Source organism: Bombina bombina, chromosome 2 (assembly GCF_027579735.1).
Source record: "Bombina bombina isolate aBomBom1 chromosome 2, aBomBom1.pri, whole genome shotgun sequence".
NCBI classification, from domain to species: domain Eukaryota; kingdom Metazoa; phylum Chordata; class Amphibia; order Anura; family Bombinatoridae; genus Bombina; species Bombina bombina.
In genome coordinates, this window is record NC_069500.1 from 430,847,708 (window position 1) to 430,874,029 (window position 26,322).

Here is a 26,322-nt window from a genome sequence, read left to right on the forward strand (position 1 = left end):
ACAGGCCTGGTTACTATCATTGCCACTCTTACAGGTGGTAAGGTAGTTTTTTTCTTTTTATCCCAGGATTTAATCAGAGCCTGCAGATTTAGTTTTAAATTTAATAAGTCTTTCCTTACCCTTTAAGAATAAGATTTTGTTTGGACAATCCTAGTTACTATCTTTGCCACTGTTACAGGTGGTAAAGCAGTTTCTTTTTTACCCCAGGATTTTAATAGTGTTCTTGGAATATATCTATTAAATGTTTTCGCTCTCTTATCTTTCCAGCAACTAGAGACTATCTTCCTTTTAGAAGACCAATGCTACAAAGTATACCTGAAAGCATAATCAAGATTGGAATAATTCCAAGCAGAACAAGGACTTCTTTTCTGGTAGGGGGCATGTTCAGCCTTTTTTAGAAATAGAAAGCAAAAAGAGAGAGCGCCTGATGGTGTAATATCGTCAAGATCAAGAATGGTACAGGTATAAAAAATCTCTGCCAAATGGATACTCACAAAGAGCTTGGCACTCGCAAGTAGTGCATATAGGCGGGCTGACCTTTATACAGCAGTCAGTACACTGAATCTATGGTGGTCGTATCAGAAATCTGTAGTAATAGAAAAAGAAACACAAAAGACCAATAGTGCAATATCGTCTGAAACCGAAATGGGCACAGCAAAGGGCACGGGGTCAGCAAGATGTATACTCACAATGGAGTTGGCACTCCCAAGTAGTGCATTAAGGCAGGCTGACCTTCATACAGCAGTCAGCGCGCTGAAAGTTAATAGCTGTAGTTGGTGGCTGTAGCTGTTATCGGTTTAAGCTTGTCCTCTGCTCACCGGCGTGTGTGCTGAATACTCAGCTATAGCTAGGCTGTTAGCTGTAGAAAGTAGATCCTCAAGGTATGCCGTGAACACACCCAGAGATGCACCTGAGGCTCATCACAGGCCTCAGAAAACAAGGTGCATACAAAATGGTAAGCCACTAAAGATGAGTGACTAAAAAGTATTTTTTAAAGGAAACAAATTAAAAAAGGAAGTCAGCGGACAAAATGTTAAGTAAAAATAATAAAAAGGGTTTTATTTAAGAGCTATAACAACGCGTTTCTCGGCCGATATAAGCTCACTGGCCGTTTCATCAGGTAAGTATATAGGTATAGCGGGAAAACCACATTTAAAAATACATAGGAAGGTCATGATTGGTTAGTGCATCCACCAATAAATGACCAAACATTTTGTTACATTTAAAATACAATATTTCGCTGACATCCTAACAAAATACTTTCGTTACATATAATCAGAAAAAGGAAAATAGTGTATACATGGAAACAATGTGAAAAAATATATATATGTGATTAAAAACCACGGAGGAAACATTTTGTTCTTTAGCAGGATGATAAGCATCTCGTTATTATCCTGTCTTAAAAATGGTCAAAATATTGTCAAAAAATTGTAGGGACAAATGGTTGTCAAAGACAGGATAATAACGAGATGCTTATCATCCTGCTAAAGAACAAAATGTTTCCTCCGTGGTTTTTAATCACATATATATATTTTTTCACATTGTTTCCATGTATACACTATTTTCCTTTTTCTGATTATATGTAACGAAAGTATTTTGTTAGGATGTCAGCGAAATATTGTATTTTAAATGTAACAAAATGTTTGGTCATTTATTGGTGGATGCACTAACCAATCATGACCTTCCTATGTATTTTTAAATGTGGTTTTCCCGCTATACCTATATACTTACCTGATGAAACGGCCAGTGAGCTTATATCGGCCGAGAAACGCGTTGTTATAGCTCTTAAATAAAACCCTTTTTATTATTTTTACTTAACATTTTGTCCGCTGACTTCCTTTTTTAATTTGTTTCCTTTAAAAAATACTTTTTAGTCACTCATCTTTAGTGGCTTACCATTTTGTATGCACCTTGTTTTCTGAGGCCTGTGACGAGCCTCAGGTGCATCTCTGGGTGTGTTCACGGCATACCTTGAGGATCTACTTTCTACAGCTAACAGCCTAGCTATAGCTGAGTATTCAGCACACACGCCGGTGAGCAGAGGACAAGCTTAAACCGATAACAGCTACAGCCACCAACTACAGCTATTAACTTTCAGCGCGCTGACTGCTGTATGAAGGTCAGCCTGCCTTAATGCACTACTTGGGAGTGCCAACTCCATTGTGAGTATACATCTTGCTGACCCCGTGCCCTTTGCTGTGCCCATTTCGGTTTCAGACGATATTGCACTATTGGTCTTTTGTGTTTCTTTTTCTATTACTACAGATTTCTGATACGACCACCATAGATTCAGTGTACTGACTGCTGTATAAAGGTCAGCCCGCCTATATGCACTACTTGCGAGTGCCAAGCTCTTTGTGAGTATCCATTTGGCAGAGATTTTTTATACCTGTACCATTCTTGATCTTGACGATATTACACCATCAGGCGCTCTCTCTTTTTGCTTTCTATTTTTTCAGTTCTACCGACTTACCACCGGTTTGGAGTGGAGCAGCCTTCCAGAATTATTGATTTCAACAATTGCATCTATCTATCAATGACTCTGCATTATATGTGAAATCGTTTGTATTGTTTTTCATATATTTTCTAATAATATAATATTTTATTATATTCTATCTATTTTCAATATAAATAACACTGTATCACTTGATTTATATGTATACATTTTTTTAGGGGATGAAGTTTTTGTGAAATATACACCATTATTTATGTAAAGTCACTTATCTATTTTTCCAGAACTATATAGTTCCTTAGGTATACTCTTGCAATAGGACATCCTATACACATTTTGAGCGATTTTTATACTAATTGCACCATCCACTTCACATACATTTATTTGCACATACTTTGTATATTAATATAGCGCACCCTATTGTATGATTTTATATCGTACATATCTTTTTTAGAAATAGTTCAACATTCCTTAAGTATATTTATGATTGGAATGACATGGAAGTGATTGGGCCTGTTGTATTCTTTCACAATCTTTTAGCGTTCCGGAGAAGGAGGGAGCATTCAGACTCATTCTGGATCTTAAAACATCAGACTATTGAAGGTTACCTTTTTTTCAAGGTGGCGTTTTGTTAGATCTATTCTTCTTTTAGTTCTCTAAGGTCAGTTCATGACAACTACAGATTTACAGCATACTTTACACATCTTTAGTCTCAGAGAACATCTCCATTTTTTTTGTTTTGTTTTTCTGAACAGGGGCTCATGGAGAAGAAAAAAGGCTGCTCCAGGAATCCCAGGTTTAATCCTGGGCCCGGGTGTGGCTTTACTCTGAAGATCTGCAGATTCTGCGGTCAGTCGTCAGAGCTCAAGCTATAGCTTTTGATTCCTACTTGGAAAGTATTTTGGTCCAAGTTCCTTCTTTACCTTTAGTGACTGTTCATTCAGAGAAGATATTCTGATTTTCTTCACAGTCATGGAAGTTCCTTGACTCCTTCTTACAAGGGTGTCTTGTCTGAGAGTGATCAGAGACTCAATATCCATGCAATGTAAGTTCAAAAGCTCAGTCTGCTGGTGGGACTTTTCAGTTTCTATCTTTGGTTTCTGTGGCTTAGTGCATGAATGTAGTAGGTTTTTATGGTGGCAGAATCAGATATGGTTTCTTTGGAACACTTCAGGTCAGTTCTTTTCCTTCATTTTCAGTCAGGCAAAATCACAATTGTGACCAAAATCACTCATCAGGGCGGCTTTTGCAGTGTTCTTGCGATAAAGATGTTTTTAGCATCCTTAATTGATCAGTAGTTAACAATATATCATCTCAGCAATTCACAATCCAGGGTCATTGACTGTGAAGTGGATTATCTTAGATTTTCACTTGGAGGACTGGTTCCTCAATCAGACAATTTCGATCAGTTGGTAGATTGCTGCAGTTTCATGGAGATGGACCTTATGGTTTGTCGTCTGTTCCACAAACTTCCCAGATATGGGTAGTGGTCGAGAAATCCTCAAGTGGACTTGATAGACTCACTATCAGTTCCTTGTTTTTTTCAGGATCCTCAGTCTCTCAGTTGTACTGCTTGGAGATTGAACGTTTAGTTCTTTGTCTAATGAGTTACATTTTAGGCACTTTCTTTTTTATCACAGAGAAAAATTGCTTGTTTTACAGATATCCAGGCATTTATTCAGGCCCTGGTTAGAGGCAGAACTGTTATTTTCTGTACACTCTTTTAGGTACAGGAGGATATCCCAATCTATTTTCTGTACACTCTTTTAGGTACAGGAGGATATCCCAATAGCACTATGTCTATTTTCTGTACACTCTTTTAGGTACAGGAGGATATCCCAATAGCACTATGTCTATTTTCTGTACACTCTTTTAGGTACAGGAGGATATCCCAATAGCACTATGTCTATTTTCTGTACACTCTTTTAGGTACAGGAGGATATCCCAATACATTTGATAGCACTATGTCTATTTTCTGTACACTCTTTTAGGTACAGGAGGATATCCCAATACATTTGATAAACCTTCTAAGAAGAGGAACATCAACCCAGCACTTTACACATTCACATTTTGGATATACTTGGAATTATACACAATTTCTTTGGAGTTATTTATCCCACCAGTATTAGGATCTATTTTTTTAGGACACATTTTTTATGACACATTTTTTATCACACCCTTTTTTATAACACATTTTTATACACACTTTTTAGGTGTACACCTCACGATACCAATTCACTATCACATTATTTTATACCTCCCATATGGGTTGCTGATCACAACTCATATATTTTTTCATTCTTTATACATTTTTAAGATTATTTTTATATTTTTATTTTTTCATAATCTATATTTTTATTTTATTTTCCACTTTTTTACACCTACTTTGGACATTTTACTATTTTTTGGACACTATTTTGAACATTTGATCTGGACATTTTGGTATGGGACTTTATTATTTGTATGTGACATAGGACATCACTTCTTGGACAGTGTATGGGGCAATCCATTAGATTGTTGAACCTATTTTGAACTTTTAGTTTATGTTAATAAAATGATTGTTTAATACATTTTAAATTTGCATTCTATATTTTAAGTATTTTTATATATTCTTAACTCTTTTACTGTTCAAGCACTTTTATCACATGGTTTTATATATATTTTTTGTGTAATACAATATTATATATTAACCTTTATGTATATACATTCCTAGTCGTGGACACCATCTTTAGCAACTCAACCCTCATCTGGGGGTAGTGTAGCGCTGTATCTTGGCATTTCTTTTTACTGCAGAACTGTTATTAAGCCTTCGAGGCCTATTTATCATATGCCTGTCGGACCTGATCCGACAGTGCGGATCAGGTCCGAAAGAAATGGCTGAATGCGGACAGGAATACGCTCTCTGTATTCAGCATTGCACCAGCAGCTCTTGTGAGCTGCTGGTGCCACGCCGCCCCCTGCAGACTCGCGGCCAATCATCCGCCAGCAGGGGGTGTCAATCAACCCGATCGTACTCGATCAGGTTGAATTCCGGCGATTCCTGTCCTCCTCATCAGAGCAGGCAGATAAGGTTATAGAGCAGCAGTCTTTAGACCGCTGCTTCATAACTGGTGTTTCTGGTGAGCCTGCAGGCTCGCCAGAAACATGGGGCGTCACGCTCCGTACGGAGCTTGATAAATGGGCCCCTATATCTCATCCATGGAGTTGTCTTTGGTTCTAAAATCCTTGCATTAGTTATTCAGTTACTCGCTTTTAGGGTTTTGGTTCGTTAGTTGTTTCCTCAGCTAGGAGAGTATCTGACTTGTTCTCTGTATATGGTGTTTCTTCTGGTGTTTGATCCTTGTCTGGTTTTATTATCTAAGGTTTCATCCTGGGAATATTAACCAGGTAATTGGGGTTCTATCTTTATGCCCTAATGCAAAATCTTTTAAGGGGAGATTGTTTCACAATCTGGAATTGGTTAGGGCCCTGAAATTTTATTTACAGGCTTCTAAGGACTTTTATAAGTCTTTAAACTTGTTTTTTTGCTTTCAAGTAAACGTAAGGGTCAAACTGACACTTCTGTTACTTGAGCTTTTTCAACTTTTTACATAGTAACATAGTAGATGAGGTTGAAAAAAGACAGAAGTCCATCGAGTTCAACCTGTACAAATCTAACATACTTACAAAAAAGCTCCAGTTGATCTTAAATTAATCCCATTCAAAGGTGACCCATTTAGCACAAGCAATTATATCCCTGAATTCTGTTTCTAGCCAGACATGTATCCAAACTATTTTTAAATGTATCTAAGGTATTGGCATTCACTACCTCCTTTGGTAATGAGTTCAACAATTTTATTGCTCTTACAGTAAAAAAACATTTCAGTTGCTGGAGATTTAGGGGGCAATTTATCCAGCTGAGGTGGACAGGGGCAAACATACGCGCCCCTGTCTGCCATAGCTTGCTTTGGCGGAATTCAGCATTGCACATGAGCACTATTTTGCGCTTGTGTGCAATCCCGCCCCTTGCCCGCACACAGCCAATCACGCGCGTGCAGGAGCTTTCAATCTCCCCGGTCGGACTAGACCGCAGAGATTGAATTTCGCCACTTTAGAGGTGGCGAAAGATTAGGGAAGCAGCGGTCTGATGACCACTGCTTGTAAAATATGGCGTGCAGGTTCTCTTGTGAGAACCTGCAGCCATAGTAGGTCGAAAGGCTTGCAAAGCCTTTGATAAATCGACCCCTAAATCTCCTTTCCTCCAGCCTTATATTGTGACCTCTTGTCACAAACAATTTTCTTGGAATAAACAGAGCTTCTGCCATCTCTGTATATAAGCCTTGAATATATTTATATAAAGTAATCATGTCACCTCTCAAGCCCCTTTTTTCTAGAGAAACTGACCCAGTTTGGCTAACCTCTCCTCATAGCTTTAATTCTCCATTCTGCTATGTCCTTTTTTGAGATTGGTCCCCAGAACTGCACTCCATACTTAAGGTGAGGTCTTACCAGGGATTTATATAGTGACAGAATTATGCTTTCCTCCCTTGCATCAATGTCTCTTTTAATACATATCTTATTAGCCTTAGAAGCCGCTGCCCTGCATTGTGTGCCCATCTTTAGCTTGTTGTCTATAAGTACTCCGAAATCCCTTTCCTCCACTGTTTGACTAAGTCTAGTCCCATTTAAACAATACATTGCCTTCTTATTTTTACTTCCAAAATGTAGAACTTTACATTTTCCCATATTATGGGGCCTATTTATCAAGCTCCGTATGGGGCCTATTTATCAAGCTCCTTCAGGCTCGCCAGAAACACAAGTTATGAAGCAGCGGTCTTTTTGGACACTTTGGATTTTATTTTTATTTTTTATTTTTATTCTACCAAGGAGACGGACCACCTAAGGACCACATTGGAGGATTATTTCTTTACGTCTTTTCAAATTTATTTTTAATTCACTTTTTTCACATTTCTCCTACATTGGTGTGTCCGGTCCACGGCTTCATCCTTACTTGTGGGATATTCTCATTCCCTACAGGAAATGGCAAAGAGAGCACACAGCAAAGCTGTCCATATAGCCCCCCCTCTGGCTCCGCCCCCCAGTCATTCTCTTTGCCGCTCTGAACAAGTAGCATCTCCACGGGGATGGTAAAGAGTATGTGGTGTTAGTTGTAGTTTTATTTCTTCTATCAAGAGTTTGTTATTTTAAAATAGTGCCGGTTTGTACTATTTACTCTACAACAGAAAGTGATGAAGATTTCTGTTAAAAGAGGAGTATGATTTTAGCACCAGTAACTAAAATCCATTGCTGTTCCCACGCAGGACTGTTGAAACCAGAGAACTTCAGTTGGGGGGAACAGTTTACAGGCTTATCTGCTTCAGGTATGATCAGTCACTTTTCTAACAAGATACAGTACTGCTAGAAGACTGTCAGTTTTCCCTTAGGGGATAGGTAAGCCATTTTCTTAGACTCAGTTACAGAATTAAGGCTTATATTTTGGGCTCTATGCTGGTTGACACTATTGTGGGCTAAATCGATTGATTTTTATCATATTTACTTGACATTTGGAGTGTTTGATAAACTTTGAAACACTTTTGGGGACGTTTATTTGCGCCTGGCAGTTGGTTAGACGCCTAATCTTGTCAGAAAGGCCCCTTAACTCTGGAATGCAGAGGGAGGAGGCCTCATTTTCGCGCCTCAGTTGCGCAGTTACTTCTCTAAGACAGTGCATACAGCTTCACGTGAGGAGGTCCAGTAGCTTAGAAAAGGACTCGGAGAGGCTTATTTCTGTTGTTAATAAGCCCTAAGGAAGGTGAAAGCCGCAGCAAAGTCTGTGGCAGGGACTGTAGTGTGTTTTAACCGGTCAATTGGGATTATTACCTCAGGTTTGGTCATTTAAGGGTTAAGAGACTTGAAATTTGGTGTGCAATACTTTTAAAGCATTAAGACACTGGGGTATAAATTTCATAAAGATCGGATATTTCCTTGATGTTTTTTCGATCATTCAGAAATAAAGTGTGTCCTTTTTATTATTTAAAGAGACAGTAACGGTTTTGTTTAAAATTGTTTTTATTGCATTAAAAACCTGCCTAAGTCTGTTTAACATGTCTGTAACTTCAGATAGCCTATGTGCTGTGTGTATGGAGGCCAAGGTGGTTCCCCCATTAAATGTATGTGCGAATTGTGCCATGGCGTCCAAACAAAGTAAGGACAGTACTGTCACATTTCATAATGTTGCCCAAGATGATTCTTTAAATGAAGGTAGTGGGGATAGTTCATCATCCTCTCCTTCTGTGTCAACACCAGCTTTGCCCGCGCAGGCGATACCTAGTACATCTAGCGCGCCAATGCTTGTTAATATGCAGCAATTAACAGCAGTAATGGATAATTCTCTAGCAGCACTTTTTTATCCAAACTGCCAACATTTCCCAGAAAGCGTGATTGCTCAGTTTTAAATACAGAGGATGAGCAAGTAGGCGCTGACGATAATTTATCTGTTATACCCTCACATCAATCTGAGTTGGCAGTGAGGGAGGGTCTGTCTGAGGGAGAAATTTCTGATTCAGAGAGAGGTATCCAAGATCATCAAATGGGCGGAGGATCACTCCTGCCATCTATCTGCAATTCACATCCCAGGAGTAGACAACTGGGAGGCGGATTATTTGAGTCGTCAGACTTTCCATCCGGGGGAGTGGGAACTTCACCCGAAGGTCTTTGCCCAGTTAATTCAACTATGGGGCACTCCAGATGTGGATCTGATGGCGTCTCGTCAGAACTCCAAGGTTCCTCGCTACGGGTCCAGATCCAGGGATCCCAAGGCGACACTAGTGGATGCATTAGTGGCGCCTTGGTCGTTCAATCTAGCTTATGTGTTTCCACTGTTCCCTCTCCTTCCCAGGCTAGTAGCCAGGATCAAACAGGAGAAGGCTTCGGTGATTCTAATAGCTCCTGCATGGCCACGCAGGACTTGGTATGCAGACCTGGTGAATATGTCGTCGGCTCCACCATGGAAGCTACCTTTGAGACAGGACCTTCTAGTTCAAGGTCCATTCGAACATCCAAATCTAGTTTCTCTGCAACTGACTGGAAATTGAACGCTTGATTCTATCTAAGCGTGGGTTTTCGGAATCTGTTATAGATACTCTGGTTCAGGCCAGAAAACCTGTGACCAGGAAAATTTACCATAAGATATGGCAAAAATATATCTGTTGGTGCGAATCAGGGCCGGATTGGGCAGCCGGGATACTGGGAAAAATCCCGGTGGGCTGACGGCTGGCAGCTCAGCTGGGCTGGGTTCAGGTGCTGCAGTAGAGAGCAGCAATTAATTAGTAAATATTTTTATGTGACGCCGATATTTGTGATTCATTTATTTGCGGTAATACATTCCAATCAGACTGAGTCTGTGAGTGTCTTTCTCTGTCTGTCACTCACAGCTCAGTCTGTCACTGGAATGGATGAGGGCGGCCAGGGAGGAATGCGGGGGTTGGCCGGCTGGCTTACGTCACACTGAGTGGGGCCCAAAGCAGCTGCCCCTTGATTAAGGTTAATTTAAAGCCTGCATAGAGCCGTTTGTGGAAGGGGTCCCGGATGGTAATTGCACTACCCAGCATGCCTAACTAATCCCCCTGTATATCCCCAGAAACCTCCGGCAGCGGAGCTGGCTGCTGAGGAGGCGGGTTTTAGGTTATCTGCGCTTCCCTCACTGGCTGCTGCGCGCCGGAACTTCCTGTATAGCTTGTAGTCTGAGGGAATTAGAATAGAAACAGAAGCAAAATGTTGCTGAACTATTACCATGTGTGTGTGTGATGTCAACTTCTGCACTGCATTGATGATCATGAGTAAGTAATGCTGGAAAACTGCTTGTATTGCATTGATAGGTGGGTAAAACTGAAAAAAAACCTGGATGTATGAACTATGATGCATATTGGGGTGGCATAATGGTAGACATGGGTTCTAGGCATGTGCATTTATGGGATCTTGTTTGTGCAGTGACAATAAATATTAACAGTGAGGCAGCTGCTCTGGGCACTTTATAGATGGGTGTGGAATAATAAAGTATTTTTTTTCTTTGTTACATTTTAAACAGGGTTAATGAGAAAAAATATTTTTATGGCTGTGTTACTGTTACTGCCACCAATAGATTTGTGGGAGTTTTGCTTCAGATCACCTCACAATTTTTTTTATTTTCTATTTTTATTTATATATGAGTTGAAGGGGCGTGGCTAGCTTGGAGTGGGTGGGGCTAGGTCTGAGGGGGCGTGGCTGGGCCGGTCTATACAAATTTCCAGGGCCGGTCTGATTTCCCAGTCCGGCCCTGGTGCGAATCCAAGGGTTACTCATGGAGTAAAATTAGGATTCCTAGGATACTTTCCTTTCTCCAAGAGGGTTTGGATAAAGGTTTGTCAGCTAGTTCTCTAAAAGGACAGATATCTGTACAGGCGTTAGTTAGAATCAAGCCTGTCTACAGACCTATGACTCCTCCATGGAGTCTAAACTTAGTTCTTTCAGTTCTTCAAGGGGTTCCGTTTGAACCTTTGCATTCCATAGATATTAAGTTACTATCTTGGAAAGTTCTGTTTTTGGTTGCTATTTCTTCTGCTAGAAGAGTTTCTGAATTGTCTGCTTTGCAGTGTACTTCACCCTATCTGGTATTCCATACAGATAAGGTAGTTTTACGTACCAAGCCTGGTTTTCTCCCAAAGGTGGTTTCCAACAGGAATATTAACCAGGAAATAGTTGTTCCTTCTCTGTGTCCGAATCCAGTTTCGAAGAAGGAACGTTTGTTACATAACCTAGATGTGGTTCGTGCTTTAAAATTCTATTTAGAAGCAACAAAGGATTTCAGACAGACATCTTCCTTGTTTGTCGTCTATTCTGGTAAGAGGAGAGGTCAGAAAGCTACTGCTACCTCTCTTTCCTTTTGGCTAAAAAGCATCATCCGATTAGCTTATGAGACTGCCGGACGGCAGCCTCCTGAACGAATTACAGCTCACTCTACTAGAGCTGTGGCTTCCACATGGGCCTTCAAGAATGAGGCTTCTGTTGAACAGATCTGTAAGGCAGCGACTTGGTCTTCTCTGCATACATTTGCCAAATTTTACAAATTCGATACTTATGCTACTTCGGAGGCTATTTTTGGAAGAAAGGTTTTGCAAGCTGTGGTGCCTTCCGTTTAGGTTACCTGACTTGTTTCCTCCCTTCATCCGTGTCCTAAAGCTTTGGTATTGGTTCCCACAAGTAAGGATGAAGCCGTGGACCGGACACACCAATGTAGGAGAAAACAGAATTTATGTTTACCTGATAAATTTCTTTCTCCTACGGTGTGTCCGGTCCACGGCCGGCCCTGGCTTTTAGTCAGGTTTAAAAAAATTTTATTTTTCTGTACACTACAGTCACCACGGCACCTTATGGTTTCTCCTTTTTCTCCTAACCGTCGGTTGAATGACGGGGGGCGGAGCCAGAGGGGGGGCTATATGGACAGCTTTGCTGTGTGCTCTCTTTGACATTTCCTGTAGGGAATGAGAATATCCCACAAGTAAGGATGAAGCCGTGGACCGGACACAACGTAGGAGAAAGAAATTTATCAGGTAAACATAAATTCTGTTTTTTATTTGTTGTGCACAACAAGGGAAAACATATTGATTATTATATTACTGTTTTTATTAAATTTTTTGGTTCACGTTTGGATTATTCATTGTTTTTCACATTTGGATCATTTATTGTGACACTTTATATCTTTAGGAATTTGACATTTGACACTGTTCACATTGTTTATTCAGTTGGATTCACACAGATTTTCGGGATAAACTCCCCAATGTGGATCCTTAATCCATCCACACTACAATTGACTTTTTTCTCTTCCTTTTGTTTTTTGAATGTTTTTTGTGATTACTAGATGTATTGTTGATGCGCCCATTCGTTGATGTTGATGCTCCCATTCATTGATGTTGATGCTTTTATTCATTGCTTTTATTCTTTGATTTCATTAATGATTTGGTTTTATGTGTAGGATTTGACATTTGTACTTTATTTTATTAACTCTTGTAATAAATTACATTTATGTATTTATACTAACTCAGGAGTTCTTACTACTTTGATCTACGTTAATCACGTTACCTATATCGCCTCTTGCCTATCTAGGCGCTGTATACACCCCCCAATTTCTCTATTTGATGTGTTTGCCTCAACGGCGGCAGCTTTTGGAAGGAAGGTTCTTCAAACGGTGCTATCTAGTATATAGGTCACAGTGCCTGCCTTTCCTTTTTCTTTTTTGACCCACCCTTTGTATTTGGAAGGTGCCAACTCATAATAGTCTACTTACTTATGCTATAGGGTCCAAGAGTGGCCTGCTGTGTCATGTAGAAGCTAAATTCTGAGGTCTGTATTATGATTATTGCGGCTTTTGTTGTTTGGAGTCTGTTTGTATAATCATCTAATCTGTATGATTAATATCTTAGGGCAAGATTACATTAAAAAAGTGCAAAGTTAATAGAGACTTATTCACAAAGACTTGCTGCTGTAGTAAATGCAAAAGGTGCTTCCACAAAGTATTACTTGGACAAGGTGTGAAGATTTATGCAATCAGGGTTTTGTAGTTTTTTTTTTAAATTTATTTAAAATGTTCCTAATAATTAGCTTGTTTGCTTTTCTCTCTGAATTTTTGTTTGTTGGAAGATCACATTACAGATGGAAAATGTCTGACATTTACATTGTTGTTATTTCTGTCTACATTTAAAAAATCAGCAATTTCATAAGGGTGTGTAGAATTTTTATATCCACTGTAGCTGCTGATTGGTGGCTGCACATATATGCCTCATGTCATTGGCTCAGCTAATGTGTTCAGCCCCCAGTAGTGTATTGTGACTCCTTCATCAAACAATACCAAGAAAACAAACCAAATTTGGCTTTTTTGCACTTAAATAATTGCTCCAGGGTTCAAAGATATTTGCTGATTAAATTTTTTTTTCTATTTCTTTATTTATTATTACAAATAGTCCTTTGCTTTCTTGGTCTGGAATGATTTCTGCTTTTTTATTTTTATTTCTTAGAATACAGTACTGTTTCCCAATGAGAAGCAATACTAAAACTTGTCTTATGAATTCCAGTCCACTTTTCTCTCCCATTATAATCAAGGTGCATAACCTTGAGCACTGTCACAGATCACGCAGTGCTTGTTGTCTAAAGAGTTTCTTTAGCTTTCAAAACCAGTCACTTGACTTGAACTGTGCATGAGTGTAAATTAGTTTCCAAAGCCTGCAGCAGTATGCTCTCATGATTGGCTGTAAGTATATAGCTGAACATTAGTAGTAGAAAGAGGGCAGGTTTTTCTTAACTGCATGCAAGAGATGCACACAAAGTCGGAAAGAGAGTCGGAAAGAGACTTATTGTATTTGACCTAAATCTTGACGCGTATGTCCATATACTGTGTGTGTGTGTGTGTGTTTTATAACCTCATTGCCTAAACTCTCCTCCCCTTGTATGTCAGCAGATTGTAGCAGGATAATGTTCTAACTAATGTACAGGGAGTGCAGAATTATTAGGCAAGTTGTATTTTTGAGGATTAATTTTATTATTGAACAACAACCATGTTCTCAATGAACCCAAAAAACTCATTAATATCAAAGCTGAATATTTTTGGAAGTAGTTTTTAGTTTGTTTTTAGTTTTAGCTATTTTAGGGGGATATCTGTGTGTGCAGGTGACTATTACTGTGCATAATTATTAGGCAACTTAACAAAAAACAAATATATACCCATTTCAATTATATATTTTTACCAGTGAAACCAATATAACATCTCAACATTCACAAATATACATTTCTGACATTCAAAAACAAAACAAAAACAAATCAGTGACCAATATAGCCACCTTTCTTTGCATGGACACTCAAAAGCCTGCCATCCATGGATTCTGTCAGTGTTTTGATCTGTTCACCATCAACATTGCGTGCAGCAGCAACCACAGCCTCCCAGACACTGTTCAGAGAGGTGTACTGTCTTCCCTCCTTGTAAATCTCACATTTGATGATGGACCACAGGTTCTCAATGGGGTTCAGATCAGGTGAACAAGGAGGCCATGTCATTAGATTTTCTTCTTTTATACCCTTTCTTGCCAGCCACGCTGTGGAGTACTTGGACGCGTGTGATGGAGCATTGTCCTGCATGAAAATCATGTTTTTCTTGAAGGATGCAGACTTCTTCCTGTACCACTGCTTGAAGAAGGTGTCTTCCAGAAACTGGCAGTAGGACTGGGAGTTGAGCTTGACTCCATCCTCAACTCGAAAAGGCCCCACAAGCTCATCTTTGATGATACCAGCCCAAACCAGTACTCCACCTCCACCTTGCTGGCGTCTGAGTCGGACTGGAGCTCTCGGCCCTTTACCAATCCAGCCACGGGCCCATCCATCTGGCCCATCAAGACTCACTCTCATTTCATCAGTCCATAAAACCTTAAAGTCCATAAAAATCAGTCTTGAGATATTTCTTGGCCCAGTCTTGACGTTTCAGCTTGTGTGTCTTGTTCAGTGGTGGTAGTCTTTCAGCCTTTCTTACCTTGGCCATATCTCTGAGTATTGCACACCTTGTGCTTTTGGGCACTCCAGTGATGTTGCAGCTCTGAAATATGGCCAAACTGGTGGCAAGTGGCATCTTGGCAGCTGCACGCTTGACTTTTCTCAGTTCATGGGCAGTTATTTTGCACCTTGGTTTTTCCACACGCTTCTTGCGACCCTGTTGACTATTTTGAATGAAACGCTTGATTGTTCGATGATCACGCTTCAGAAGCTTGGCAATTTTAAGAGTGCTGCATCCCTCTGCAAGATATCTCACTATTTTTTACTTTTCTGAGCCTGTCAAGTCCTTCTTTTGACCCATTTTGCCAAAGGAAAGGAAGTTGCCTAATAATTATGCACACCTGATATAGGGTGTTGATGTCATTAGACCACACCCCTTCTCATTACAGAGATGCACATCACCTAATATGCTTAATTGGTTGTAGGCTTTCGAGCCTATACAGCTTGGAGTAAGACAACATGCATAAAGAGGATGATGTGGTCAAAATACTCATTTGCCTAATAATTCTGCACTCCCTGTATGTAGTGGAGTTCACATAACTCAAGCAGATGATAACTTGTCATTATTGTCCCCTCACACAGTGTGCCCCTGACAGGGAAGGACAAGGTGTGTCAGGAAGATGTGGTCCCCTTGCTTGTACATTTGTTAGAGGACAGTGACACAATGGTTAGAGCTAACGCCGCTGGTGCTTTGATGAACGTCACAGTCACCACTCAAGGTAAGCTAAATGTCACATTATTTATGTTGTGATAATGGTTCCCACGAAGTAGAAATAATGTGTAAAATTATAGTAAGAGAAAACACATGAAATAGACCAGTCTGGATAATTATAAAACAACACTCTGAATGAAGTGTTACTGAACTCTTATGCATGTGCCCCCAAGGTATAATTAGAAGAAAATATAACAATAACCATAAGTGAAATATACTTGGGTTATGCAAAGCAAAATAAAAAGAACGTATTTGCAATGACTTTATTAAACTACCAATCAAAACAATAAATGACCTTGATTAGTAATAAAGTTGGTCACTCCCAGAAAAACATCTAGCACCTGTTTTTTTTTACTGTATATCTAGTTTAGATACACTCATATACAGGTACATATACCCAAATCAAGAATTCCGAAATCCAAAAATATTCTAAAATGCAAACATTTTCAATAATATTTTTTTTAAAAAATTATCAAAAATTACAATTTTTTTGCCTGTAAGTCACAAAAGTATTAAAAAATGATATAAAACTTTGTTTAGTTACATGTATAAGCTTTATTATGAAACTTAAATGTTGCCTAAATGACATAAGATACTTAGGCCTAGATTTGAAGTTTGGCGATAGCCGTGAAAACCAGCGTTAGAGGCTCCTAACGCTGGTTTTAGGCTACCGCCGGTATTTGGAGTCAGTCAAAAAAGGGTCTAACGCTCACTTTTCAGCCGCGACTTTTCCATACCGCAGATCCCCTTACGTCATTTGCGTATCCTATCTTTTCAATGGGATCTTTCTAACTCCGGTATTTAGAGTCGTGTCTGAAGTGAGCGTTAGAAATCTAACGACAAAACTCCAGCCACAGAAAAAAGTCAGTAGTTAAGAGCTTTCTGGGCTAACGCCGGTTCATAAAGCTCTTAACTACTGTGCTCTAAAGTACACTAACACCCATAAACTACCTATGTACCCCTAAACCGAGGTCCCCCCACATCGCCGCCACTTGATTAAAAATTTTTAACCCCTAATCTGCCGACCGCCACCTACGTTATACTTATGTACCCCTAATCTGCTGCCCCTAACACCGCCGACCCCTGTATTATATTTATTAACCCCTAACCTGCCCCCCACAACGTCGCCGCCAGCTACCTACAATAATTAACCCCTAATCTGCCGACCGCAAAGCGCCGCCACCTACATTATAGCTATGTACCCCTAATCTGCTGCCCCTAACACCGCCGACCCCTATATTATATTTATTAACCCCTAATCTGCCGCCCTGAACGTCGCCTCCACCTGCCTACACTTATTAACCCCTTATCTGCCGACCGGACCGGACCGCTATTATAATAAAGTTATTAACCCCTAATCCGCCTCACTAACCCTATAATAAATAGTATTAACCCCTAATCTGACCTCCCTAACATCGCCGACACCTAACTTCAAACATTAACCCCTAATCTGCCGACCGGAGCTCACCGCTATTCTAATAAATGTATTAACCCCTAAAGCTAAGTCTAACACTAACACCCCCCTAAGTTAAATATAATTTAAATCTAACGAAATTAATTAACTCTTATTAAATAAATTATTCCTATTTAAAGCTAAATACTTACCTGTAAAATAAATCCTAATATAGCTACAATATAAATTATATTTATATTATAGCTATTTTAGGATTTATATTTATTTTACAGGTAACTTTGTATTTATTTTAACCAGGTACAATAGCTATTAAATAGTTAAGAACTATTTAATAGCTACCTAGTTAAAATAATTACAAAATTACCTGTAAAATAAATCCTAACCTAAGTTACAATTAAACCCAACACTACACTATCAATAAATAAATTAAATACAATACCTACAATGAAATAAATTAACTAAAGTACAAAAAATAAAAAAATATTTACAAACATAAGAAAAATATTACAACAATTTTAAACTAATTACACCTACTCTAAGCCCCCTAATAAAATAACAAAGCCCCCCAAAATAAAAAAATGCCCTACCCTATTCTAAATTACTAAATTTCAAAGCTCTTTTACCTTACCAGCCCTGAACAGGGCCCTTTGCGGGGCATGCCCCAAGAAGTTCAGCTCTTTTGCCTGTAAAAAAAAACATACAATAACCCCCCCCCAACATTACAACCCACCACCCACATACCCCTAATCTAACCCAAACCCCCCTTAAATAAACCTAACACTAAGCCCCTGAAGATCTTCCTACCTTATCTTCACCATACCAGGTTCACCGATCGATCCAGAAGAGCTACTCCGATGTCCTGATCCAAGCCCAAGCGGGGGGCTGAAGAGGTCCATGATCCGGCTGAAGTCATCATCCAAGCGGGAGCTGAAGAGGTCCATGATCCGGCTGAAGTCTTCATCCAAGCGGGAGCTGAAGAGGTCCATGATCCGGATGAAGTCTTCTATCAACGGCATCTTCAATCTTCTTTCTTCGGGAGCCATCATCTTCCATCCGATGCGGAACATCCTCTTCTCCCGACGCCTACTAGCCGAATGACGGTTCCTTTAAATGACGTCATCCAAGATGGTGTCCCTCGAATTCCGATTGGCTGATAGGATTCTATCAGCCAATCGGAATTAAGGTAGGAAAATTCTGATTGGCTGATGGAATCAGCCAATCAGAATCAAGTTCAATCCGATTGGCTGATACGATCAGCCAATCAGATTGAGCTCGCATTCTATTGGCTGATCAGAACAGCCAATAGAATGCGAGCTCAATCTTATTGGCTGATTGAATCAGCCAATCGGATTGAACTTGATTCTGATTGGCTGATTCCATCAGCCAATCAGAATTTTCCTACCTTAATTCCGATTGGCTGATAGAATCCTATCACCCAATCGGAATTCGAGGGACGCCATCTTGGATGACGTCATTTAAAGGAACCGTCATTCGGCTAGTAGGCGTCGGGAGAAGAGGATGTTCCGCGTCGGATGGAAGATGATGGCTCCCGAAGAAAGAAGATTGAAGATGCCGTTGATAGAAGACTTCATCCGGATCATGGACCTCTTCAGCTCCCGCTTGGATGATGACTTCAGCCGGATCATGGACCTCTTCAGCCCCCCACTTGGGCTTGGATCAGGACATCGGAGGAGCTCTTCTGGATCGATCGGTGAACCTGGTATGGTGAAGATAAGGTAGGAAGATCTTCAGGGGCTTAGTGTTAGGTTTATTTAAGGGGGGTTTGGGTTAGATTAGGGGTATGTGGGTGGTGGGTTGTAATGTTGAGGGGGGGTATTGTATGTTTTTTTTTACAGGCAAAAGAGCTGAACTTCTTGGGGCATGCCCCGCAAAGGGCCCTGTTCAGGGCTGGTAAGGTAAAAGAGCTTTGAACTTTAGTAATTTAGAATAGGGTAGGGCATTTTTTTATTTTGAGGGGCTTTGTTATTTTATTAGGGGGCTTAGAGTAGGTGTAATTAGTTTAAAATTGTTGTAATATTTTTCTAATGTTTGTAAATATTTTTTATTTTTTGTAACTTAGTTCTTTTTTATTTTTTGTACTTTAGTTAGTTTATTTCATTGTATTTATTTGTAGGAATTGTATTTAATTTATTTATTGATAGTGTAGTGTTAGGTATAATTGTAGGTATTTTATTTAATTTATTTATTGATGGTGTAGTGTTAGGTTTAATTGTAACTTAGGTTAGGATTTATTTTACAGGTAAATTTGTAATTATTTTAACTATTTTAGCTATTTAATAGCTATTGTACCTGGTTAAAATAAATACAAAGTTACCTGTAAAATAAATATTAATCCTAAAATAGCTATAATATAATTATAATTTATATTGTAGCTATATTAGGATTTATTTTACAGGTAAGTATTTAGCTTTAAATAGGAATAATTTATTTAATAAGAGTTAATTAATTTCGTTAGATTAAAATTATATTTAACTTAGGGGGGTATTAGTGTTAGGGTTAGACTTAGCTTTAGGGGTTAATACATTTATTAGATGTATTTATTTATATGTGTATATACGTATATACATACATATATAGACATATAAACACATATATACACTCACTACTCACTCCAGATATAGGGGCATATGTATCAAGCTCCGTATGGAGCTTGATGCCCCGTGTTTCTGGCGAGTCATTAGACTCGCCAGAAACAGCAGTTATGAAGCAGCGGTCACAAAGACCGCTGCTCCATAACCTGTCCGCCTGCTCTGAGCAGGCGGACAGACATTGCAACAATACAACCCGATTGTGTACGATCGGGTTGATTGACACCCTCCTGCTGGCGGCCTATTGGCCGCGAGTCTGCAGGGGGCGGCGTTGCACCAGCAGCTCTTGTGAGCTGCTGGTGCAATGATGAACACGGCAAGCGTATTGCTCGCCGTATTTGGCGAGGTCTGGCGGACAAGGTCCACCAGAGTTTCATAACTAGAGGCCATAGCCTCCTTTACTAGTGTAGTCTTCTCACAAACGACTTCACAATAAATTTGAATTAGAAAAAAGAAAAAGTAAGAAAGGGGCGCTACAAGCAATCTGATATTTCCAAAAAATGTGTCACTTAACAAAAGTTGCGATATTTCACCCTCAATAGCGCTGCCATTTCGAGTTTCTGAAAAGCCTCCTTGTGCGTGCGATATGGTGGCGATAAGCTTCCTACCGCACAAAATCCAAGGGCTGAGAATATGTGCTTGTGCACGCTTTCCCCATAGACATCAATGGGGAGAGAGTGTTAGAAAAAAAATAACACCTGAAGCGCGGAATGTAAAGCCCGCTATGGAAATACCACACAAAAACGTAATTTGAGTGCGGAATTGACGTTGTGTTACAGGCTAAAATGCTTGCGGTATAGCTATACCGACACGACTCATAATGGCTGCGTTACTGTTTTTACGCTGAAATTGCCATTTTTTCAGCATTAAAACCGTAACGCAAAACTCGTAATCTAGGTGATTGGCAATAGCGCACTTGGTTAAATATGGTCGGGTTAGCGAGTGAGCGAACGGTGTTAGTTTTTTAACTTCACGGCTCCATTGAAGTCTACAGGGAGAAGTTAAAGGGATAGTCAACACCAGAATTTTTGTTGTTTTAAAAGATAGATAATCCCTTAATTACCAATTCCCCAGTTTTGCATAACCAACACAGTTATAATTATACACGTTTTACCTCTTTAATTACCTTGTATCTAAGCCTTAGCAGACTGCCCCCTTATTTCAGTTCTTTTGACAGACTTGCATTTTAGCCAATCAGAGCTGTCTCCATAATAAATTCACATGCATGAGCTCAATGTTATCTATATGAAACACATGAACTAATGCCATCTAGTGGTGAAAAACTATCAAAATGCATTTAGATTAGAGGCGGCCTTCAAGGTCTAAGAAATTAGCATATGAACCTCCTAGGTTTAGCTTTCAACTAAGAATACCAAGAGAACAAAGCAAAATTGGTGATAAAAGTAAATATACATGCCCTATTTGAAACATGAAAGGTTTTTTTGGACTTGACTGTCCCTTTAATGTGGTTGCAATATCCGAAGTCTAGCAGTTAGAGCTCTTTGGGTTTCACTTGCGTGATAATATTGTACTTTTTCATCTTGTAATACCTGTGTAAAAAGTCTACTATCAGTGGTATTAACGCTATAAAGAATGCGCTAATTACTGCTCCACATGTAATCTAGCCCCCTGTGCTTAATGGATCTTTTTCTATTTTAGGTAAATATGCTGCTCTTGGTTGTGGAGCTATTCCAAAACTGCTGGCTCTGTTGGGAGATGGCTGCAGTAAAGTGCGTCTGAACTGTCTGAAAGCTCTGACCACTCTGTCTGAAGCCCCTGAGGGCCGTAAGGTGCTGCTGCAGAATGTGAATCAGATCCAGGGATATGTGGAAGACCCTAGCGAGGCAGTGAGAAGAGCAGCTGCAATTGCTGTGCGGGTCATACAGTGGAAGCCATAAGCCAATACAGCCCATCAATCAGTTTTGTTCATTTAATTTCCAGCAACCAGTGTGAAAAGCACCAACTTTAATGTCAATGCAGACAACGAGTGTATGATCTGGAACAAAACTGAAATAAAGGCAATTGTCTGACTTGTGACAAGCTACACTTTTCATCTCTATTATTACAGACTTGCCGAGTGTCCCTCAGTAGATAAGGCCTTGGGGCATGAGTGGGAGATGCAGTAAGATATGGTGCATATTGAGGATATAACATTGATCATTGTGATTTGTAATGCAGACGTTAAGCTGTGTTATGCCTACACACTATTGAGATGGTTCTCTTTAGCTAGGGAGAAGTTTCCAAATGATCTAGGCCTAAGCATATAGCCAGTAATTGGAAACACATCAAGGGGAAATCAATTTTACAATATTGCGTCCTTGCAAGCTATCTGATGTGACAGGCTATTTAATTTAATAAAATGTGTTTTTAAGCAAAAGGCAGATGGAGTAACTCTTTTTTTCTTTTCTACAGGTGGGTAGGTAGTCTGATGTGGTAGATTAGAAAGAATGAGGGAGAGAGACAGAGAAATTCTGTACATTTTCAAAATTCTTTTGCTTTATTTGTAAGGATATTGACACTCCCCCTTGCTATAGATCACTGCCAGTGGCCAGAGAGAGAGAGTGTATGACTGGGCAAGTAACAGTGGGTGATTAAAATAAATATGGGGTAGAACACACTGAGAGAAACATTCACAGAGTAAAATAAATGCTCAGAGTTTGATGCACACAAAGTCATAGAAGGAAAGAGAAACATAACCACATAGAGAGAAATAAAGACTGATACACACGGATAGTATAACTTGTAGAATTCAAATCTGATCACCTGAATGTCTGTCCATGATTGCAACTAAGTTACTAGGTGTTTAAAAAAGTAATGATAAAATTGTCAGGAATGTCAAGAATTGATATGATTGGCTACATTAAAATACATTAGACAGTTATCATCAATAGTGAATCAATGCTTTATTGTCACATCACCCATATATATTTTACTTACATGATTTTGTGTGTGAGAGCTTTTACAGCTAGAGTTAATTGCACTGGGACAGGGCCTCTGATCAAGTTTCTTACAGTGGCGGTATCTTACAATCCTGTTCCTTCTAAAAGTCTCACAGTGATTGGTTAATAGGTCCAGGAGCCGATTTATATCTGTCCCTAATTGGCCACATTAAAGCAGATAAGATAAACAACACCCAAAAGCTTTTAAAAGGCCTTTACCCAGGACTGCAAAACAATACAAATTTTGCATTTTATGTTTTGCAATGCATTAATTAATTTCTGAAAAATATGTAAAAAAAGGAGCCTTTAAGGAGCCGTTGTTATTTAGGGTCCAGTCTCACAATCCATCCGTAGGGTGATATGTTATAAAAAATGGCCCGACCCTCTCTGTCCAGAAAGTGTCTATCTGCCTTCCATGGGAAACAATAGGAATCTCAACAATCTGCCCAAATCGCCAGCGAACATGGATCTCAGTAGTGTGGAGCGTGCATGTATTCAAAGCATCTTTACACAACATATGCTGTACATTCACTAAATATAAAAAAAAAAAATTGTTTAATAAAAGTTCATATAATAGATATGCAAACCATGTTTTACTGTACATTCAGTAGATTTCTTACAATTGCTAGTCTCGTCACTGAAAGGGGGCGAGACAGGTATGTATGAAAGGTCCACCTAAGCTGGCGGATATTATTTTCAACATTAGAAAGGTCCGGCAATGTTTCTCCATTAAAATACAGGTTACTCTCATGGAACACCTATGTATTTGTAATGAATGCGATCACCATAGTTAAAAAAGAAGTAAAAAAACATAAAAGGAAACTTATATGAGCTGGGGCATTGTGGTTATATTGTACATGTATATACAGTGTGATATGTGTATGTATTATACTGTAAAATACACTCGCCTAGATTACGAGTCTTGCGTTGAGAGGTCCCAACGCTGCTTTTTAACGCCTGCTGGTATTATGAGTCTGTCCGGAACAGGTGTACCGCTCGCTTTTTTTCCGCAACTCGAGCATAACGCAAATCCACTTACGTCAATTGCGTATCCTATCTTTTTAATGGGATTTGCCTAACGCCGGTATTACGAGTCTTGGAAAAAGTGAGCGGTAGACCCTCTCCTGTCAAGACTCATACTGCATTTAAAAGTCAGTAGTTAAGAGTTTTATGGGCTAACGCCATAACATAAAACTTTTATCTAAAGTGCTAAAAAGTACACTAACACCCATAAACTACCTATTAACCCCAAAACCGAGGCCCCCCCCCCACATCGCAAACACTTAAATACATTTTTTAACCCCTAATCTGCCGACCGGACATCGCCGCCACTTCAATAAATATATTAACCCCTAAACCGCCGCACTCCCGCCTCGCAAACATTAGTTAAATTTTATTAACCCCTAATCTGCCGTCCCTAACATTGCCAACACCTACCTACATTTATTAACCCCTAATCTGCCGCCCCCAACGTCGCCGCAACTATATTAAATTTATTAACCCCAAAATCTAAGTCTAACCCTAACACCCCCCTAACTGCAATATAATTGAAATAAATCAAAATAAAATTACTACAATTAAATAAATTATTCCTATTTAAAACTAAAAAATTACCTATAAAATAAACCCTAAGATAGCTACAAAATAACTATTAGTTACATTGTAGCTAGCTTAGGGTTTATTTTTATTTTACAGGCAACTTTGTATTTATTTCTTTTGCAAGATGTCCCGAGTCCACGGATTCATCCTTACTTGTGGGATATTATCCTTCCCAACAGGAAGGGGCAAAGAGAGCACCACAGCAGAGCTGTCTATATTGCTCCCCCCTTAACTCCACCCCTCAGTCATTCTCTTTGCCGGGTCTAAGCAGGAAGGGTAAAGTGAAAGAGGTATTAAACTGTTAGTTTTATTTTATCTAATCAAGAGTTTGTTATTTTTAAATGGTACCGGTGTTGTACTATTTACTCTCAGGCAGAACATAGATGAAGATTTCTGCCTGGAGGATGATGATCTTAGCATTTGTAACTAAGGTCCACTGCTGTTCCCACAGAAGCTGAGGAGTACAGGAAAACTTCAGTGTGAGGAACGGTTTCTTGTTATACAGCAATGAGGTATGTTCAGTCATGGCCGGACTTTTAGCCGACGGACATTTGGCCGAAACACAAGTGGCTGTCAGATAACAGTCCGGCCACGAGATAGATAGATTTGATAGATAGATAGATACCTAGATTAGATAGATCAATCGATGCAATAGATACATTTGATAGATACGATAGATAGATAGATTTGATAGATAAATAGATAGATTTGATAGATAGATAATTTCCCAGACAGAGAATTACAAGACGTGCGCCTGGGACCCATGGTAAGGTTCCCAGAGGCAATTGCGGCGCCCGAGGCTCTGATTAGAACAGAGCACTCTGGAACGCATCTGCCCTCGGCCGTCATCGGAACATTCTTAAGCTTTCTGTCTGTCGGCCAAATGTTCGTCTGCCAAATGTCTGTCTGCCAAATGTCTGTCTGCCAAATGTCCTTCTGCATTTTGTCAGAGCACCATGTTCAGTCATTTTTTCTGCAGAGACTGTGTTAACTCAGAAAGGCTGACAGTATCCCCATTAGGGGAAGGGTAAGCAGTAATCCTAGTTTCATAAGGGGCATTACTAGCTTGCATAAAGGGCTAATCTCATGGGCACTCAGTTTGTATATGATATAGTAGGCAAACGTTTGTGTGTTCTGGGAGTACTGTTTTTTATTCTGATGGGACATCTTTTTGAGGGTACACTTGGCTTATTTTGGGGTTTTATAACCCACATGGCTTACAAACAGGGTTTGGTAGATTTGTGTAGGCCCCAGCAACATCGAGTGAGATGGGTGGGGCCTATTTTTGTGCCTCAGTTGCGCATTTAGTTCATGCAGACAAGCAGCAAGCAACATCTCCAGAGGTCCTGTTAGGGGTAATATGAACCTGATGGCAGCCATCTTGTTCCTCGCAGCCATTTTGTAACGATTAGACTTTATTATACTGGGTTATTATGTAGTGGGAATTATGTGCATGTTATGGTAGTTTCTTTAGCTGTTCGGTCTTGTCAATGTACTTTGGCTATACGCCCAGAAGAAGATAATGTCAATAAGATGATTCAGAAACCTTGTTGTCTCCGCAGATGTTAGCGTATTATGACTATGAGATTATTGTTATGAGCTGGTCAATTCCCAGAATCACACTGTGTTCTACTGTGTAAAACTGTGTAAGATGACGCGGTCCTAACGTGTCATCCCCTTAACCCTGTATGCTGTTATAAGAAATGCTTGCACTGTTCAATAAACAGGATTGGCTTTAGATCATAATGCTGCGTGGTCTGAGTCATTCTAAGGGACCCTTATCAGATAATCTACATATGCCTCAGGTGGTACACTGGGCCCGTGGCTTCGGCCTGACCTGACACTTACCCCCCAGGGGAAACACCTAACAGGTCCTGATATACTTCTGGGTCTTAATCGAAGCTTTATCCCCACATTATCGTTCCCTAAGGGCAGGTAGGGCCACAGCAGAGCTGTGGCAAGGTGCTGACAGGGTTTTTTTTACCGGTTTTGGACATTTGTCAATCCGGTTTTCTCATTTGGGGGTTTATTGCTTATTTACTTGTGGT

At 39.7% G+C, this 26,322-nt stretch overlaps 1 protein-coding gene across 1 annotated transcript in view; it reads left to right on the plus strand.

The window, feature by feature from the left end:
• RSPH14 (radial spoke head 14 homolog) overlaps nucleotides 1-21,780 on the plus strand; it is a 491,790-nt gene extending 470,010 nt beyond the window's left edge. The window contains exons 5-6 of the mRNA XM_053701996.1: nucleotides 15,584-15,720; nucleotides 21,396-21,780. Of these exons, the coding sequence (XP_053557971.1) occupies nucleotides 15,584-15,720; nucleotides 21,396-21,634 (376 nt within the window). The 3' untranslated portion in view covers nucleotides 21,635-21,780. The remainder of the gene's footprint in view (nucleotides 1-15,583; nucleotides 15,721-21,395) is intronic.
• The last annotated feature ends 4,542 nt before the right edge of the window (nucleotides 21,781-26,322 follow it).